Source organism: Schistocerca nitens, chromosome 8 (genome assembly GCF_023898315.1).
Source record: "Schistocerca nitens isolate TAMUIC-IGC-003100 chromosome 8, iqSchNite1.1, whole genome shotgun sequence".
NCBI lineage: Eukaryota > Metazoa > Arthropoda > Insecta > Orthoptera > Acrididae > Schistocerca > Schistocerca nitens.
In genome coordinates, this window is record NC_064621.1 from 381,188,087 (window position 1) to 381,206,619 (window position 18,533).

At 40.0% G+C, this 18,533-nt stretch overlaps 1 protein-coding gene and 1 pseudogene across 2 annotated transcripts in view; both read right to left on the reverse strand.

Annotated features, from left to right (window-relative positions):
• LOC126199085 (protein mesh) overlaps positions 1 to 18,533 on the reverse strand; it is a 272,891-nt gene that overhangs the window by 43,290 nt on the left and 211,068 nt on the right. For both annotated transcript variants that reach the window (XM_049935832.1, XM_049935831.1), the window contains exon 16: positions 9,323 to 9,458. In XM_049935832.1, the coding sequence (XP_049791789.1) occupies positions 9,323 to 9,458 (136 nt within the window). The remainder of the gene's footprint in view (positions 1 to 9,322; positions 9,459 to 18,533) is intronic.
• LOC126199862 (5S ribosomal RNA) lies at positions 5,803 to 5,919 on the reverse strand (annotated as a pseudogene).

Sequence of the window (18,533 nt, forward strand, 5' to 3'; positions counted from 1 at the left end):
CCACTGAACCTACACAATGTACTTGTCCATCCTTACACAATCCCTGCTCCCAATCCCTTACCTAATGACTAAAGCCCCTGTAATAGACCTAGATGCAAGACCTGTCCCATACATCCTCCCACCACCACCTACTCCAGTCCTGTCACTAACATCACCTATCCCATCAAAGGCAGGGCTACCTGTGAAACCAATCATGTGGTCTACAAGCTAAGCTGCAACCACTGTGCTGCATTCTATGTAGGCATGACAACCAACAAGCTGTCTGTCAGCATGAATGGCCACTGACAAACTGTGGCCAAGGAACAAGTGGACCACCCTGTTGCTCAACACACTGCCAAACATGATATCCTTCATTTCAGTGACTGCTTTACAGCCTGTGCCATATGGATCCTTCCCATCAACACCAGCCAGATTTTCTGAATTGCGCAGGTGGGGAACTTTCCCTGCAATACATCTTACATTCCCATAACCCTCCTGGCCTCAACCTTCATTAGTCACTCCCTAACCCATCCAGCCCCTACCATGTTCCCATTCCAGCACTACACAGCCGTCATTCCACCATTGTACTCAGTATTTCTCCTTTTCCGCTTACTCCCCCCCCCCTCCCTTCCCCACCTCGCCCTGCTCTCAGTCTAACCTGCAGCACTTCTTTGTCCGCCACCCCCAGCATACTATTCCTCCCCCTCCCCGCTTCCTCCTTACAACCACCCAGTAACCATTCCCATCATGCACTGGTGCTGTTGCTTGCAGTGTGGCTTCAGCTGCCTGAGACTGCAGTCGTATGTGTGTGTGTGTGTGTGTGTGTGTGTGTGTGTGTATTGGTTTGTATTGTTGATTATGGCCTTAATGGTTGATAGCTATAATTGTGTCTTTTTTGTTGTGCCTATCTGTGACACAGAAGTAGTATTTCATAATAATTCCTTTATAGCAGTAAGTATATACAGAGCACCTTCAGAAAACTTTATCCTCTTCATACAAAATCTGGAAAAAAACAACAAAACGGTGGTTGCTGATGATTTAATGTTGATTTATTGAAAACCTCTGTCGGTGAACAATTATTGAATCAGTAATGCTGTCATTCAATTTAATTCCTATGTGAACTTCACAACTAGGGTATGTAAATGCTCTGAGACTACTCGATGTAATATATTTAAAAACAAAGATGATGTGACTTACTGAACGAAAGCGCTGGCAGGTCGATAGACACACAAACAAACACAAACACACACACAAAATTCAAGCTTTCGCAACAAACTGTTGCCTCATCAGGAAAGAGGGGAAGGAGATTGAAAGACGAAAGGATGTGGGTTTTAAGGGAGAGGGTAAGGAGTCATTCCAATCCCGGGAGCGGAAAGACTTACCTTAGGGGGAAAAAAGGACAAGTATACACTCGCACACACACATATCCATCCACACATATACAGACACAAGCAGACATATTCAAATATGTCTGCTTGTGTCTGTATATGTGTGGATGGATATGTGTGTGTGTGTGTGTGCGAGTGTATACCTGTCCGTTTTTCCCCCTAAGGTAAGTCTTTCCGCTCCCGGGATTGGAATGACTCCTTACCCTCTCCCTTAAAACCCACATCCTTTCGTCTTTCAATCTCCTTCCCCTCTTTCCTGATGAGACAACAGTTTGTTGCGAAAGCTTGAATCTTGTGTGTGTGTTTGTGTTTGTTTGTGTGTCTATCGACCTGCCATCGCTTTCGTTCGGTAAGTCACATCATCTTTGTTTTTAGATATATTTTTCCCACGTGGAATGTTTCCCTCTATTATATCAATATAATATATTTGTAGACAAGTCTAGGGAAATAGTCTTATCAGAAAGTAAACAGTAAATGGACTTTCTGATCATGACATGCAGCAATTATGTTAAATGTTGAAACTTCTCTGGACATAAAATCTATTAAACAGGAGTACAGGAGGGTAATAAATGAATTAAAACCTGAGAATTTTAGGAGACTACTCAAAGACATGAACTGGGTATATGTTTACAATACTTACAACTCAAATGTAAAATACAAAGCATTCATTAAAAAAGTTACTTCCTTATATGAAAACTGTTTTCCCCAAAAGGTAACTCAAATCAAACAGAGGTCTATAAATAACCCATGGAATACACAAGGAATAAAGGTATCATGTTGGGCGAAAAGGAAACTGTGTCTGCTATTTAGGAGCATTTCTGATGGTAGCACTGTAATGCGTTACAAAGAATACTGACAATATTTAAGCACATAATTCAGAAACCTAAGCAGCTTTATTATGAGAAAACAATCATTACATCCTGAAACAAATTAAAAACTACTTGGGTTGGATCTTAAATAGTGGCAACACTGCTGTGGAGACACTATGCAATGGAATCTATTATTGTCACCGATAGCACACATTGTTGACATACCGACCTTACCGCCGAGCAAATGGATTCGCCCAGCCTATGTCACCGGCGTGCACACAATCGAGGGAAATGCAGTCACTTGTGAGCAAACTGTCTAATGTAACAGTGTCACTATGTTTGCGAAACAGGAACAATGGAGTTGGAGTGAGATTGAATGTGCCAGAGGTCGTACAGCATGACAGTGTCATCAAGGTCTTCAAGAGGCACGCGAGGAGTCGGCATTGCCATACAGAACCGTGACACGTTGGGTAAAAGCCTTCAACAAAGGTAGGCAAACTGTGGCAGACATGCATCAGGCAGGTTGTTCTAGTATCTCTGAAGAAGCGCATGATGTTGCTGTGCTAGTGGACAGTGATCGATGCCATACAATTCGTGAGCTCACCCACGAAACCGGATCAGCGCATACGACTGTGCTTTGCATCCTGAAGGAATGCCTGGGCATATGAAAAACTGCATCACAATGGGTTCTGCATGACTTAACAGAAATGCAGAAATGGATGTGTTACGACACTGCTCAGACGCACTTGGAGTGCTATGATCACAAAGGGGAGGCTTTCTTATGCCATATCATAACACTAAATGAGACATGGGCCACATCATAAGAGCCAAAACTGAAACAGCAATCCAATGAATGGCATCATTATGGGTCGCCGTGGAAGTCAAAACTGAGTCAGAGACCCAGTATGGTGAAAGTTATGGTGATTCTCATGTAAGACTGTGATGGTGTTATCCTAACGCATTACATTCCTCCACAGCAGACCGTCAATGCACAGTGTTACTGTCCATTATTGGAGCATCACCTGCGACCAGCTTTGTGAAAGTAGCGGCAACACTTTCTGTGCAACCCACCCATCATTTTGCATGGCAATGCGCAGGTGCATACAGTGCAAGCTGTGGCTGCTCTGTTTGGTCAATGGGACTGGGAAGTACTGTACCATCCACCATGCTCCCCAGACGTAAGTCCTTGTGATTTTGATTTGATTCCAAAGATGGAGGAACTACTTCATGGCATTCACTTCAGAACTGTTCCTGAGATTCGACAGGCAGTAGACCGCTCCATTCGCACCATCAACAGAACAGGCTCTGCAAACGATATACTACGCCTTCCACATCGCTGGCAGCGAGTTCTACACAATGTTGGTGACTACTTTGAAGGACAGTAACAGGTGCCAACATATAACTCTTTTGTATCAGTTGTGAATAAATAGATGCCATAGTAAGTTCCAACCCTCGTATATGGGATACAGTGAAGACAGAGACAGATGGAGCCAGAGAGGAAGAGGAACAGGTAGCTCTAAAAATGAATGAGGAATTGTTAACAAGTGCATGTAGTATTGCAAACCTCTCAAACAAGTACTTTGTTTCTGTTACTGGCGATTAGGCTTATCAGGTCCAGGAAACAGTGCAATAGAATATGAGAGACCAGTCTCTAAAAATAACTTCAGTAAAATGGAAATGACACTGTTCCCAAGAAGTAGTATCAATCATAAAACTTAAAATCTAGTGGTTATGACAACATCTCAATGAAGTTAATCAAAGAATGTTTGTGTGAGTTGAGTTCTATCTTAAGTTATTTGTGTAACCAATCTCTTATCAGCAGAACAGTTCCAGACTGTCTAAAATATGCTGAAGTTAATTATCTTTATGAGAAGGGGGATAAAGAGATACTGTCAAACCATCAAACAATTACACTTTTGCTGGCTGTTTCATAGATATTTGAAAAGGTCTTCAGGTTCTGATACAGAAAAGACTGTTTACACAACCAGTGAGAGTGTATTTCATTCATTTGATAACAAATTAGAGGCAACTGGCATTTTCTGTGACCTGTCAAAACCTTTGATTTTGTGAATCACAACATTTTCTTACATAAATCAAAATATTATGGTGGTACCGGCAGTGCTAACTAACAAGAAATAAAGTGTGCCCTTGGAAAATACCTGTGGAGTAAGCAACAAGTCCTCATCTGACTGGGAATTAATTACATATGGTGTTCCTCAAGATTCCATCTTGACTCTGTTGCTTTTTCTTGTGTACAGTAATGACCTCTTGTCTGTTACATTGCCAGATAAAAAGTTTGTTTTGTTTACAGATGATGCAAATATTGCAATAAACAGAAAGTCAGGTACAGATTTAGAAATGATTGTTAATCAAATTTTCATTGACATTAATAAATTGTAAAGGTAATTCACTGTCTTTAAACTTCAAGAAGACCCACCATATACAGTTCAGAAGTTGTAAGAGATTTCCTTTCAGCATGCGTATAACATACGAAGATCTGTGCATACATTAGGTTAACAGTGACAAATTTCTGGGATTACAGCTTGATAATAAATTCAGTTGGGTACGGCATACCACAGAATTGCTGAAGCACCTAAACAAGTCTGAATTTGCAATGTTAATGATGTCTGATGTAGGAGATATAAATACAAAAAAAAACCTTGCATACTTTGCTTACTTTCATTGTATTATGTCATATGGGCTCATATTCTTGGGTAACTTGTCAAACCAAGCAAATGCTTTTAGAGTACAAAAGTGTGTAATAACATTCAAAAACATCATATAGAAACCTGTTCAAGGAACAGGATATTCTAACCACTGCTTCTCAGATATTTATTCTACAACGAAATTTGTTGCAAATAATATGTCTCTATTTCCAGCCAATAGCTCAATACATAGTAGCAGCACTAGGAATAAGAACCATCTACATCAAAAATTAAAATCACTTATCTTGGTCCAAAAAGGGGTCCAATATGCAGGAACACACATTCTCAATAAATTGCCAGCAACCATTAAAGACTTGGTTTCAAATAAACTGCAGTTTAAACAAAGTCTGAAAGACTTTTTGGTAGGCAGTTCCTTCTGCACTGAAGATGAATATCTTAACAGGGACTGTTAGACCAGCTTAAGTAAAAATGTCCATTAGATTTCAGTATTGACAGCACTTGGTCACAACAGTCAAGATTAAGTATTTACAGCATGATAAATTTGTTAAAAATGCATAATTATGCTTCATTCTGACAGTGTATTAATTCTGTTAATATTAGCAGTTCCTACTTACTGTAATGTACTGACCTATTTTGACAATCCCCTGACAAATGATTAGAGAAGTGAGAATTATATCAAAAAAGTGACTGGTTGCATAATACAGTATACTTAAATAAGTCAACAATTTAAATCACAGTTGTAGTTCACTATCCAGAATAGCACTCCGTCTTCAGGCCACAAGTGGCCCATCGGGACCATCCGACCACCGTGTCATCCTCAGTGAGGATGCGGATAGGAGGGGCGTGTGGTCAGCACACCGCTCTCCCAGTCGTTATGATGGTTTTCTTTGACCGGAGCCGCTACTATTCGGTCAAGTAGCTCCTCAATTGGCATCACGAGGCTGAATGCACCCCGAAAAATGGCAACGGCACATGGCGGCTGGATGGTCACCCATCCAAGTGCCGGCCACGCCCGACAGCGTTTAACTTCGGTGATCTCACGGGAACCGGTGTATCCACTGCGGCAAGGCCGTTGCCACTATCCAGAATGGGTATAATGAAATTCTGTTTTGTACAGATAAATATTACATATCAGTTTACCTAGCTATACTGCCTGATTTGTGAGTTTATCATTTATGCAGCATCTTAATGTATTTAGCAAACAGTTAACATTTCTATAAGCTGTGTGATATTATTAAATGAATGAAAAGACTTTATTTACTTTGTAATTCTGCTGTAAACATAATCCATTCAGTCCAGAGAGTTTGTAGAGCTATAAAATGAATATGATGCAAAACTGAAGTCATGGACATACAAGTAGAAGATTTTAGGAACTTAATGACACTAGGGCTCCATGTTGAGAAACTTTCTGTATATCTCCTGACCCTACACTTCCATCTGTACTGTTTATGAGTCTCATAGGTAAAGAGATTGCATAAATCAATAGCATTAATGTTGTCATGGATTATGTTGTGGTTTTTTGAAACAGTCAGGTTACAACACTTTGTAGTGTAGCAGAAGGGTGCAAGACAAAAGCTGATCAACTATGAAACGCCACTTAAGATGGGGTAGTCAGCTATGATACACCACTTACGATGAGGCAGTTCCATGGGTGCTTGAAAGCACAAATATTGGGAATGCATTCTGGGATGATTTTGCTAAAAGGGGACAAACTGCAGGAAACAATTCCTGAGAGGACAAGGAGCAAAAAATTTCACATGGACAAATGGCTGGAAATGTGTTCCAACGGAGGTACTCATACTCAGTGACCGAAAGCGCACAGGAGCGCACACCATGCAAGTGTGAATGTTCTGTCTATACTAATGTTTGTGCTCCATGCTCATGAGGACGGTAATGTTGTCCACGATAGTAGCGCACTCACACATCAGTATTAGAGACATCTGCTTCACTGTCGTTGCTGACTCATTCCGATGTGAACAAGTGTCGTGTAGAGCAGTGTCAAGAGATGATGGTCTGGTATACCAACCAGAGACAAGCCAACATGCTCCTTACATACAAACAGGCAAATGGAAATTGGTGCATGGCACTACAGCTGGATTACGAGATGCATCCTTGCCGATAGCAACTGCACAATAAACTTCTGGCAACAGTGTTTCATCATTTGTGTGAAGCTGGCATGTTTACAGGAATGGGTAACCATGAAAGGTGAATAAGCCCAGTAAATACACAGGTCCTGGAGGAACAGGTGTTGAACACTATAGTATATGATGGCAGCATCAGCACCAGGCACTTGGCCTGCTAGCACAGGGTAAGCCAAACGGTTGTATGGATGGATCTTTCTCCATGACAAGTGCCACAATCTACACCACTTCCAAGCTTTGTTGCAGGTTTTATATATGGACAAGGCAAAAAATTCCCAGATTTTTCCTGGATTTCTCAGTTAAAAATACACTGTACCCCGTATGATCTCCCTGACCGCTACAAATTGTGGAGCTCTGCTGAACCCACTTCTGATGATCTCACCCTCTGTGTCCAGTGACTAACCCAAGTAAAAATATACGAGAGTTGCCCAGAAAGTACTGCATCACATTTTTTTTCTTCAACAATTCTTTATTGAACATAATGAGAATTACACACAAAAAGGAATGGTATTTTGTCTACACACCCCATTTTTCCATGTAATCTCCATCCTGTTCTATGGCCTATCTCCAGTGCGAAACAAGAGCCTGTATTCCCTGTCGGTAACAATCCTTGTCCTGGTAGCTGAGTCAGTGCTTCACTGTGTGAATTACCTCCTCATCATCCTCAAAATGTCTTCCATGAATGGCATCCTTTAGTGGCCCAAACAAGTGGAAGTCCGAGGGGGCTGTGTCAGGTGTGACAGCCACAGATGATCTCCCTGACCGCTACAAATCGTGGAGCTCTGCCGAATCACCTTCTAATGATCTCACTCTCTGTGCCCAGTGACTAACTGTACTTCTGTCAACAGCAGATGCTTCACAGACTTTGCACAAGTGTTTGTGAATATCCACCACAGTTTCTTTCTCTGCAGGGAGAAATTCAATGACGGCATGTTGCTTGCAACGTATATCACCTGCAGAGACCATTTTAAAACTGTCCTGCAGCTAAGCTATCTGTTGGAAGTGATGGAAACTGCTGTACACACTCAGGAGACTTCAAATAATACATATGTAACGTTTTGCATTTGTAGCATTGTTTTCCGCTGAGAAAAAAATGTGGTGCATTACTTTCTGGGCAACCCTCGTATTATACCCTAGGGGAAAGCACATTTTTTCTGTTTTGAGTTCTTACTCTTGGAGCTGTAAAATTTATTTGTTCTTTTAATTGTTAAGGTTTTAGAACTTTCTGGTGCTTTAGGAAATGGAACCCAGCAAAAAATAACACATTTTTGAAAGATCTTTGATACACAGCAATATGTACACCGGACATTTTTGTATTGCAAAAATATAAATACAAATTCCACCAAATAAAGCACAGTAGCTTCTGAAGCACTGAAATCAAGATTGCAATGCACTTTGGCAGCCAATCATAACTAATATCTTGTTATCTTGCTAGCCAATGACATCAGATGTTCAAAGCATAGCACACGTGATGTAGTCAGCAGAAGCAAACAAATAGGAAAAGTTAATGGTTTAAATTTATATACATACAGAAAATAATATAATAATGGTCTTTCTCAGCCTGTGTTACCCTTTAAGATACATCAAACACAAATGTGCCAGTAAAATTTTAAATAGTGGCATAAATGGCTGGTTTTCTGGGTCCGAAAGCTTTTAAGTGGTTGGTACTCCAGGTGTTAAATTTTAAATGATCGTCAAATGGGCTGTGACTTAAGTAATTTAGGAAGGAAATGTACTTTGAAAGTAACGCTTCTCAAACGACCATGAGATGGTCCAGTCACCTGGCCCACCGAGTGACCGCACCTCAACCCTTTAGGTTTCTACCCATCAGGGCACTTGAAAGAAGTCATTATTGTGGAACACATCCCAGTGTGCAGACACTGGAATTAGGCATTGATGCTGCCTGTGATGTCATTCTGGTGCAGGATGGCACATCTGAAAGTGTGCAGGTTGTGGTCATGCAAGCTTAGAGCCCCATGGAGACTACTTCGTATACCTTGTCTAGATCTGGTCTCATCACAGCACATCATGCACTTCATTGTACTGTACAGGCATGATGAGTCTATGAAACACACTGTATAATAAACGACATACATTTCTGGCTGTACGTCCAAATGACCTTCTTTGCTCCTTCTCCACTGTGGGATCATTACCTGCAGTTTGTCCACATTTAGCAAAATTACTGTGCATATGTAATTTCATTGTACAGTCAAGCTGTACATCCTTATTTTGTGTGTGTGTGTGTGTGTTTGTGTGTGTGTATGTGTGAGTGTGTGTGTGTTTGTTTATACAGTAGTCACATCTACTCACATAGCTAGTAAAATATTGTGGAAACTCACATTTAATTCCAAAGTCCTTGTGCACCCTTTCAAAGTTATTGATATTTGTGCTTGGATTTACAACCAAGCCATCAGGCAATGTGAATTCATCTTCTACATCAAAACTCCAATTTCCCAGAAGCCCACGGGTCTGATTCTGCAATCATAAAATCAATAACTTATTGAAATATTTAAATTAATGTGAAGCAGCTAATGACAATTTCTCATACAGTTCAAAATATTTATATAAAGTTAGAAACAATTTGTACATGCCACATGGTTGCTGCAGTACATAAATGGAAAAGTCAGAATATAATAAAGGCAATTATGGATATTATAGCCTTTTCAAAAGTACTTTAGAGTTGACTACTATGATGGAAGTAGTAGGGGGAAAGCCCAGGTGGGAAGTATAGCATACATTATGCCAATCTCACAGCACCTACAGCCACCACCACAACACTTCTCACTTGCACTATGTTTTAGTTTGAGGCAGCCAGGTGTCCCACAACCTGAGGGTTTTTTTTCCCATGATTTATTATCTTATTTGTTTTTTTGTTATTTAGTGTAGTACTAAATGATGTCAGAAGGAAAGTAATGAGTGGAAAAGTTTGATGTCATTCTCTTGGGCACAGGATTCTCGTACAAGGGCAGTCAAGAGAAATATTTTGCATGTTAGTTGACTATTTTCAGACTGAAAACTCAGTGGTGGCTGGCTGCTCTCCATTAACAAGGTACTCGAAGGGGCTGCAGCAGCTTTGAATATAAACAAAAATATTTTTATGGAGCTTGGTAAGGAAATATTCACAAAAGATAATGGATCTGGAAAAACATCAAAGCTTGAAACTCTGGGAAGGAATCATTGTAGGAATAAGTGAATTACCAATATAGATTGATATGCTGAAGAAGTGATTTGCGTCATTTTATCATTATTCTCATAGAAAGGAACATCCTACACTTGCCAAGTTATAGGTTGCTCTTAAAGAATAAGGTCTCTTTCAGGGCAAATATACATTATTATTCACAGTTTTGCACTACCTAGGATAACGCTGTGGGCATTTCTGTGGCTGTCAGGTGTTATCAAGAGGGAGTATATGGCTGTAGGGCAATGCTGATTTTGAAGGCACGTCTATGGCCTGAATATTGAAGAAGTGGTGTGACTTGTTAAAATGTTGGTCTATTCTCATCAAGCTGTCAAGCAGGGCTGGACAGATGATACAGGTACAGAAACAATGTCAATACTTTCCATCAAAATGTATAATGGGGTGGGAGTTGGCCAAGTTCGGTGTGTAGGAGAGGAATAGTGGATATTGGTGTGGTTCATTTGGGAGTTGGAGCTGTACAGGAATGAAAACATCAATTTTTAGATAGTTTAGGAGAAGGTAGTAATAACTTTTTGAGATGAAGTCTGTTGTTGCAATTTGCTGTTGGCTTGGCAGATGATACAATCCAAGGAAACATGAGGGGAAGATAACTGCACGATTTTATGGAAGGAGAGAAGTTGGTTGGAGTGGCAATTGGCGGACGAGATATTTATTCACAGATCTGTTAGGTAGGTGCAAGAGATTGCTGTATTTCAAACTGTAAAATGGGCTGTAGAAGAGTTGAATCACATCTAGAAAGAGGGTTTTTGATGTTAGGCTTTTGGGGGGGGGGGGGGGGGGGTAACTTCCAGAGACAAGCAGGTTTCAAGAAACAGAATGTGAGACCTTAGTTTAGACAGTGCAAAAGCATGTTGTTGAAAGGACCAAACATAATATGTGATAGGATTCATTATTGCCTATGAGAAAAGTCTGAAGTATTAGAAGCAGAGTGGAAAAATTAGAAAAAGAGGAAGACAAGGAAGGAAAAAGATAGGGCAAACTGAACAAAATGTAGAACAGTTCAAAGAAAATCATGAGAACATGCAATAAATAAGACAAAGTAATGAGGGGGTGAGAAGAGCTGAGAGGTTCTCACAAGAAAACTGGAAAATATGATAGGAAAATATTACAACAATAAATCATGATTGAGAAAGCACATTAAAAAGAAGTGAAAATGACAAAAGCTTCTAGACAGGGTAAACTGAGGAGGCAAGTCATTAGAGAAAATGGAATCTGCTATATTGGAAAAATAAAGTAATGCAGGAGATGGCAGTAACAGTCGTTCAGTGTAGTTTGGCGAAAAACAAACCCACAAAAAATTTAAAGAATTGCACAGAAGCAAGATAAGTGGCATGAAGGAAAAATGGGTTAATTCCACAACTAAATCAACAAAAGAAGATCTGCATTCATCGCAGTTTGGCAAAAAACAAACACACAAAAAATGTGAATTGCATAGAAGCAAGGTAAGAGACGAGAAGGAGAAATGGTGTTAATTTCACAAGTAAATAAGTGAAAGACAATCTGGAGAAGGTCCTGCAGTGTATAGTGAACCATACACAAAGTGTTATATGTGAGAGTCTATTACTTGTGCCTGTCTGCAACTTAACATGTCTTCTTTACGGTAAGTAGAAATCTGTCGTTTCCCACATTGTTGATATTCCTACCTGGAGTTTCCATTGTTTGTTACATGAAAATTTGTAAATAACAAGGGATCTGACTAAGTGTGCGGAAATTCTTACTAAGAAATATATGTAGGCAAGATAGTTAATAATAAGTAGTCTAGATAAATAAATGAAGAAACTAGCATAAAAGGTTGAAAACAGATGTCAATTTGAAATACACATGAGAATGATAAGGGGATTAAATAAGAAGGAATGATTGCCACAAAAGGCTAATATATCAAAGAAAAAAATCAGTGCTGGAAATATAATAAAATATGGGTAGATAAAGAATCTACTCACCATTTGGTTGCAGGAGAAAACACATATAAAAGATATGGAAACGCACAAGCTTTCAGAGCCAGTGGCTCCTTCTTCTGGCAGAAGGGTTGAAGGAAAAGGAAGAGGGATGAAGGAAAATTACTGTATTTCTTTTCAACAACTATTCCTTTTCTTGCTTGAACAGTCCACAGGTATACTGCTGGTCCATAGTGTCCAACGGGCACAATATTTCGGCGATCAGACAAGTCGCCATCGTCAGGTGCACTGACGAACTGAGCTCCTGAGGGCGGGCGGCCGTCCTAAACTCCCTTCCCCCACGAGGTGTCCTCTCCGCGATCCGTGCCGGTGGCCACGTGTCGGCAGTCACAGAGAGGCTGGCGTCGGCCTCTGTGGTGGCGTTGGTGTAACTTCCTCGTCCGCCATGGTATGTTGGTAGTCCATTTCGTGATTTTCGGACAAAAGACAGTTCCTACTCGGTGTTTTCTCAATATTTGCCCAATAAAACACGAGCATTATTGGGAAGTGTCAAAGACGATCTCGATTTGTGGAAGGCTGGCATATACCAGTTTCCCTGTGAGTGTGGGAAAACTTACATTGGACAGACAGTGTGCACCATCGAAGATCGTTGCCGAGAACATCAGAGGCATACTCGACTTATGTACCCCAACGAGTCAGCAGTTGCAGAGCACTGTTTGTCCGAAAATCATGAAATGGACTACCAGCATACCAGGGTCTTGGCACAGACATCTAAATCCTGGAACAGCGTCATTAGAGAGGCTATCGAAATTCGTACCAGGGATGGACTCATCAACAGACATTGCGGCTATAACCTCAGCAAGGCATGGGAACCAGCACTGAGTTTAATTAAAAAGAGGATCAGCAAAGAAAATGAACAAGTGACCAAGGTAGACGAGGCAGTTACACCGACGCCACTACAGACGCTGATGCCAGCCTCTCAGCGACCGCCGATGCATGGCCGCAGGTGCGGGCCGCGGAGAGAACGCCTCAAGGGGGAAGGGGATTGGGGATTTATGACGGCCGCCCACCCTCAGGAGCTCAGTTTGTCAGCGCACCTAACAATGGCGACATGCCTGATCGCCGAAATACTGCGCCCGTTGGACACTATGGATCGGCAGTACACCTGTGGACTGTTTGAGCAAGAAATACGCTGAGAGAAGTTGAAGAATCACATTCTTTTTCTTTACTACCTTTTGTTTTTCTACAATATTTTATTTTCTGACTTGTTTATCCACCTATGCCCGCCCCATCTATGTATAATGCACTCAGCTTACTGCTCTTATTCACTCTTGCACAATGGTTTTTTTTTTAAAAAAAGGTCTCAAGTTTTCAAATCTCATCCAGTGGAGGCACTACCAATCAGCCTTTCCTTCCCATCATGTCCAGTTAAGTCTCCCTTGACACAGGTTCTGGGCAACTTTTTTGCAACTCTCCCTATTTCCTCCTCCATCCTTTCCCTTCAACACTTCTACCAAAAGAAGGAGCTGCTGGCTCCAAAAGCTTACACATTTCCATATTTTTTATGTATTTTATTACACTATATTTTCAAAAATTGATTTGTCAGTTTTTGTTATGTTAGAAATAAGCACACAGATAAAAAAGTTAATAACAGGTTATTTATAAACCTAGTGACCTATTTCTCACAGTGAAACCTTACGAGCAACCACTTAGTACTTGACGAGCAAAGTTAACTGAAATTATTTCGTGTTAGAAAACTCTGACTGAGTTCTGGTTGGAAAGGTTGAAAAAATGAAAACACAGTGCAACATTTTCAGAGCACATAGATACCAATGCCATATTTGTACACTGTATAGCTTGCCTGTTTGAGCAAGTTGAACGAAATGTAAGATTATGTGTGTGATCCAAATGGGAGATAGCAAATCTTAAACTCCTTGGCAGATTAAAATTGTGCACCTGACTGGGATTCGAAAGCAGGACCTTTGTCTGTAAGGGGCAAGTGCTCTAACAACTGAGCTACCGAAGGACTATTTAGAACCCATCCTCACAGCTTTCCTTCTGCCAGTACCTCACCTCTTACCTTCCAAACTTCACGGAAGTTCTCCCACAAAACCTATGGGGCTAGTAACTAAATGTTACATGTAGGGAACTTAACACTGACTTTCTTACTGAAAGTGTAAACAGGGAGGCATTTTTAAATATTGTGAAAACATTTAATTCAAATAACAACATAAATACTCTCTCAACTAGAATAACATTCACAGCCTTACAGTTAAGCACAACCCAAAATTAGAGATTTAGTTAGCACCTGCCCAAAATACTTTATGCACTGAGTTGTATCACAACAAAACCACTCAATTTTTGCTTACGAAGATATGAACTTTATAACAGAGAAAAATGAACAAGTGCAAAGAAACAAATTATGTAAATAACAAATATAGTATCTTATAAATTGTGAGAGAGAATTGTTGGTCATTGCTGCAGTAGAAAAAATAAAATACAAAAATATTAAAAACTTATTAATTTGATATTTAGGCACCATAATTACAGTCAACAGATGGCCTAGACAGACTACTAATTAAAACTTCCTGTGTCCTGGGTTCAGTATCAGCCACAGCTAAGATACTGAATAAAAATAATCTGTGATGGTGAACGAAGACTTCCAGTACAAGGAGTCACCCTCATTCTTATCAGCAGGCTTCTCACCGGGAGCAGAGATGCAGATACAGGTTTGGAACACCATATTGCCTTTGCAGTGAAAACTGCTCCTACAGTGGGAATAATCATCAATGGCCAACAACATGAGGATGCAGAAGGCAACAGAAACCTTTATATTAAAAAAATATAACGTGTATCCGCAATAATGTCACATTTACTTGAATACATGCCAATATGATCTCTCGATTAGCAAAAGACTCTGAATTAATCCCCATTACAGTCTCTGGGATGGTACTGCCAAGGGGAAGGTGAGCCGGAGAAAATGATTGAAAAAGCTGAAAAATGATATCATTCTATAAGTCAGAAAGTGAAGTGTCGGAAGTCTGAATGTGGTAAGGGAGCTAGAAAAATTGAAAATAGAAATGCAAAGACTCAATTTAGATACACTAGAGGTCAGTGAAGTGAAATGAAAAGAACTCAAGTATTTCTGGGTGGATACTTACAGGAGAATTTCAACAGCAGCAGAAAATGGCATAATGGAGTAGGATTTGTTATGAGTAGGAAGCTAGGGTGAGAAGTGAGTTACTGGAAACAATTTAATGACAGGGGTTATTGGGTTATTCCCATCAGAGTCAACAGCAAACAAACACCAACCACAATGCTTTAGGTTTCCATGCTGATGTCACCAGCAGAAGATGAAGAGGGTTCTGAACAGGTAAGTCAGAATGTAAAAGTTAATGGAAGTCTAATAATCACTGGGGATTAGAATGCCTTGTAGCAACATCAAATAAATTTTTGAACAAATGAACAAGATCAGAGATACAGAAAGATACCAGCTGGATTATATCATGGAGATATAGTGGTTCTGAACATCGATGCTGCATTGTAAGGTATACCCAGGAGCAGATGTAGGCTCAGATCACAATTTAATAGATCTGTTTTGCTTTAAGGAAGGTAATAGCGGAAGGAGGCAGCTCTGACATTGCACTTGACAAAGAGGGCAAAACTTATGAAAAATTAAGACACTTTCTTAGGATTTGTCAATCTAGCAAAAGTGTTCAACAATGTAAAATGGTGCAACATGTTTGAAATTCTCAGAAAAATAGGAATAATCCACAGAGAAAGATGGATAACTTAAAACAACAAGAACCAAGAGATAACAATAAGAATGGAAAACCAATACAGAAGTGCTCAGATTAAAAAGGATGTAAGATAAGGCTGCAGTCTTTCCTTCCTGCTGTTCAATCTGCATATGAGCAGTGATGGCAGTTAATCAGAGGGTGAAAGTATATCAGAAACAAGGCTGACTTACAACACTGCTATCCACAGTGAATATGAAGAAGGGTTAAAGGACCCATAGAGTGAAGGAACTGTGAATAAACCAAAGAAAGAAAAAAGTAATGATATGTAGCAGAAACAAAGGTAACAATAAACTTAACATAGAAATTAGGGGCCACGTAGGTCATAAAGTCAAGGAATTATGTTATCTAGGAAACAAAATAATGTATGATAGAATAAGCAAAGAGGATATAAGAAGAGGAATAGCACAAGCAAAGAGGATATTCAAAGAGAAAATAAACCCTCTACTAGTATCAAACATAAACCTTACTCTGAGAAGAAAATTTATGAGCATATGTATCTGGAACACAGCATTTTATGGGGGTCAATCACTAACTGAGGGAAAACTGGAGCAGGATAATTTCAAAATTAATTAGCTTAACAGTTAATACATTTATCCCAGTGTGAGATAAGATGGTCAATGCCTGCATGGAAAAATGTTTGCAGTTGCCCACAAAACCGTGACTGTATCCAGGCATGAAGCTCTATGTCCTGGCCATGAAGGTCTTTCTTTAGTGCTCCAAAAAGGTGGAAATCACTTGATGAGAAATAGGGACTATACGAAGAACATGAAAGGGCTTTCCAGCAAACCTTCTGCAACGTAGCTGAGACAACCTTGGCAACATGTGGACAGACATTATCCTGCAACAGAATGATACTGTCCATAAAAAGTTCTGGGTATCTGGATTTGATGGCATGCTTCAATTTTTAAAGTGTCCACATACTGCTGTATGTTAATTGTGGTGCTGTGTTCCAGGAAGTCAATGAGCTGTGGGCTATTGGAGTCAAAGAATAAGATAATCATGACATCCCCAGAGCTGACATCCATGGCTTTGGATTTTTTTGGTGGGGGTGAACCCATGTGCTCTCATTTTTGGCTCTGATGCTTACCCTCTATCTCAAAACGATGACACCATGTTTTATCTCTGGTGACATTATGAGATGGGAAATGATATTCTTTGTCATGATACCATTCCATGTGCTGCAGTGATGTAAACATTATGTTCAACTTCTGGTCTTCCGCCAGGCTGTGGGGAACCCACTGCGCACAGATTTTTCAGAATTTCAGTTGCTCTGTCATGATGGTATGAACTGTACTGTGACTGATGCTCAAGATGGGTGGAATGTCTTGGTCATTTCTGATGACAGCATTCACCACAGCAAGGACAGAAGGGGTAATGACATGAGAAGCCTGTCCTGGATGACCGCTGTACCTCACTGACACCTGATCTTCTCTCAGTTGTTTATTCCACACAAACACACATGCACTCAACATACTGTTTTTGCCATACAGCAGACATTTAGACATGAATTCCACTTCCTGACAGACCTTCTACAGTCAAGAACTGCACTTCACCTTGCTTTTCCTCTTTGCTAGCCTTCATAGGAAAGTCAGTCACACGTATGACTTGCTGACCCCACATCAAGCACATAACAAACAAATGACACAGTGGTAAACATTCCCTCTGTTCCTTCCTGATTCCCAATAGAGGGCACTTCTATACACTTATATGCCTACCTATGTTACATCCGCACAATGCTTGTTATATAGTCTGTCTCATTTTGACTGCCCCTTATACTTGAACAGTGGTATTACAGAAGAATAATAAAAAATGTGTTGTCTGGTAAGATAAGAAATGAGGAGGCTCTACAACAAACTTGCAAGTAAATACACACAAGGAAAGCACTGACTAGAAGAAGGGATAGAATAATAGGACATATTTTGCAATATCTTCCACTGTTCTAGAGGAAGTCATAAAGGGCAGAAACTGCAGGAGACAAAAGAGATTAAAATATAGTGTATATCATAATTAACAGAGATAGGTGATACAGATGAAACTACATAATAATAGAAGTGAAAACATTCCGGTAAATTTAGATCCACACATGAGGCATTTGAGAGGTAATTGCGAATGTGTAGATATGATCCATAACTGAATTCATTCTGAACTACTGACCTAATTATTACAAATGTATTTAAAATGTAAACATTCTGATTAAGACCCAGCTTATTGAGCTCAAATTTGATCCAAACTCTCATGCTTTTAATGAGTCATCTTGACAGCAATATTTTTCTTGAACAATTGAGTATGTAATTGGGCCAGTTTGATAGATGAGGTTATCTTCAATTTCTGCAGTAGAATCATTTAAGATTTTTTAAGAATATTCTCCATTTGCACTGATGCAGAATGTGGTAAATGTGAAATGGTACACTGACACATTTTGCAGCTGAAGTGACATCTAGCATGCCAATACGGTGCAAGATGGATGGATTGAGTAGGGCCTGTGCCTTGGTCTCCAAGATCATATGACCTTAACACACTGGATTTTTCTGCCTGGAGTAATATCCAAAGTGAAGTTTGCAGCACTCTTTTTGATATGGTTTGAAGAGCTGGAGCAATGAACTGTACAATATTGTCAAGCTTTATGTGATGATAATGGAGTGTTTAAAAGAATTTC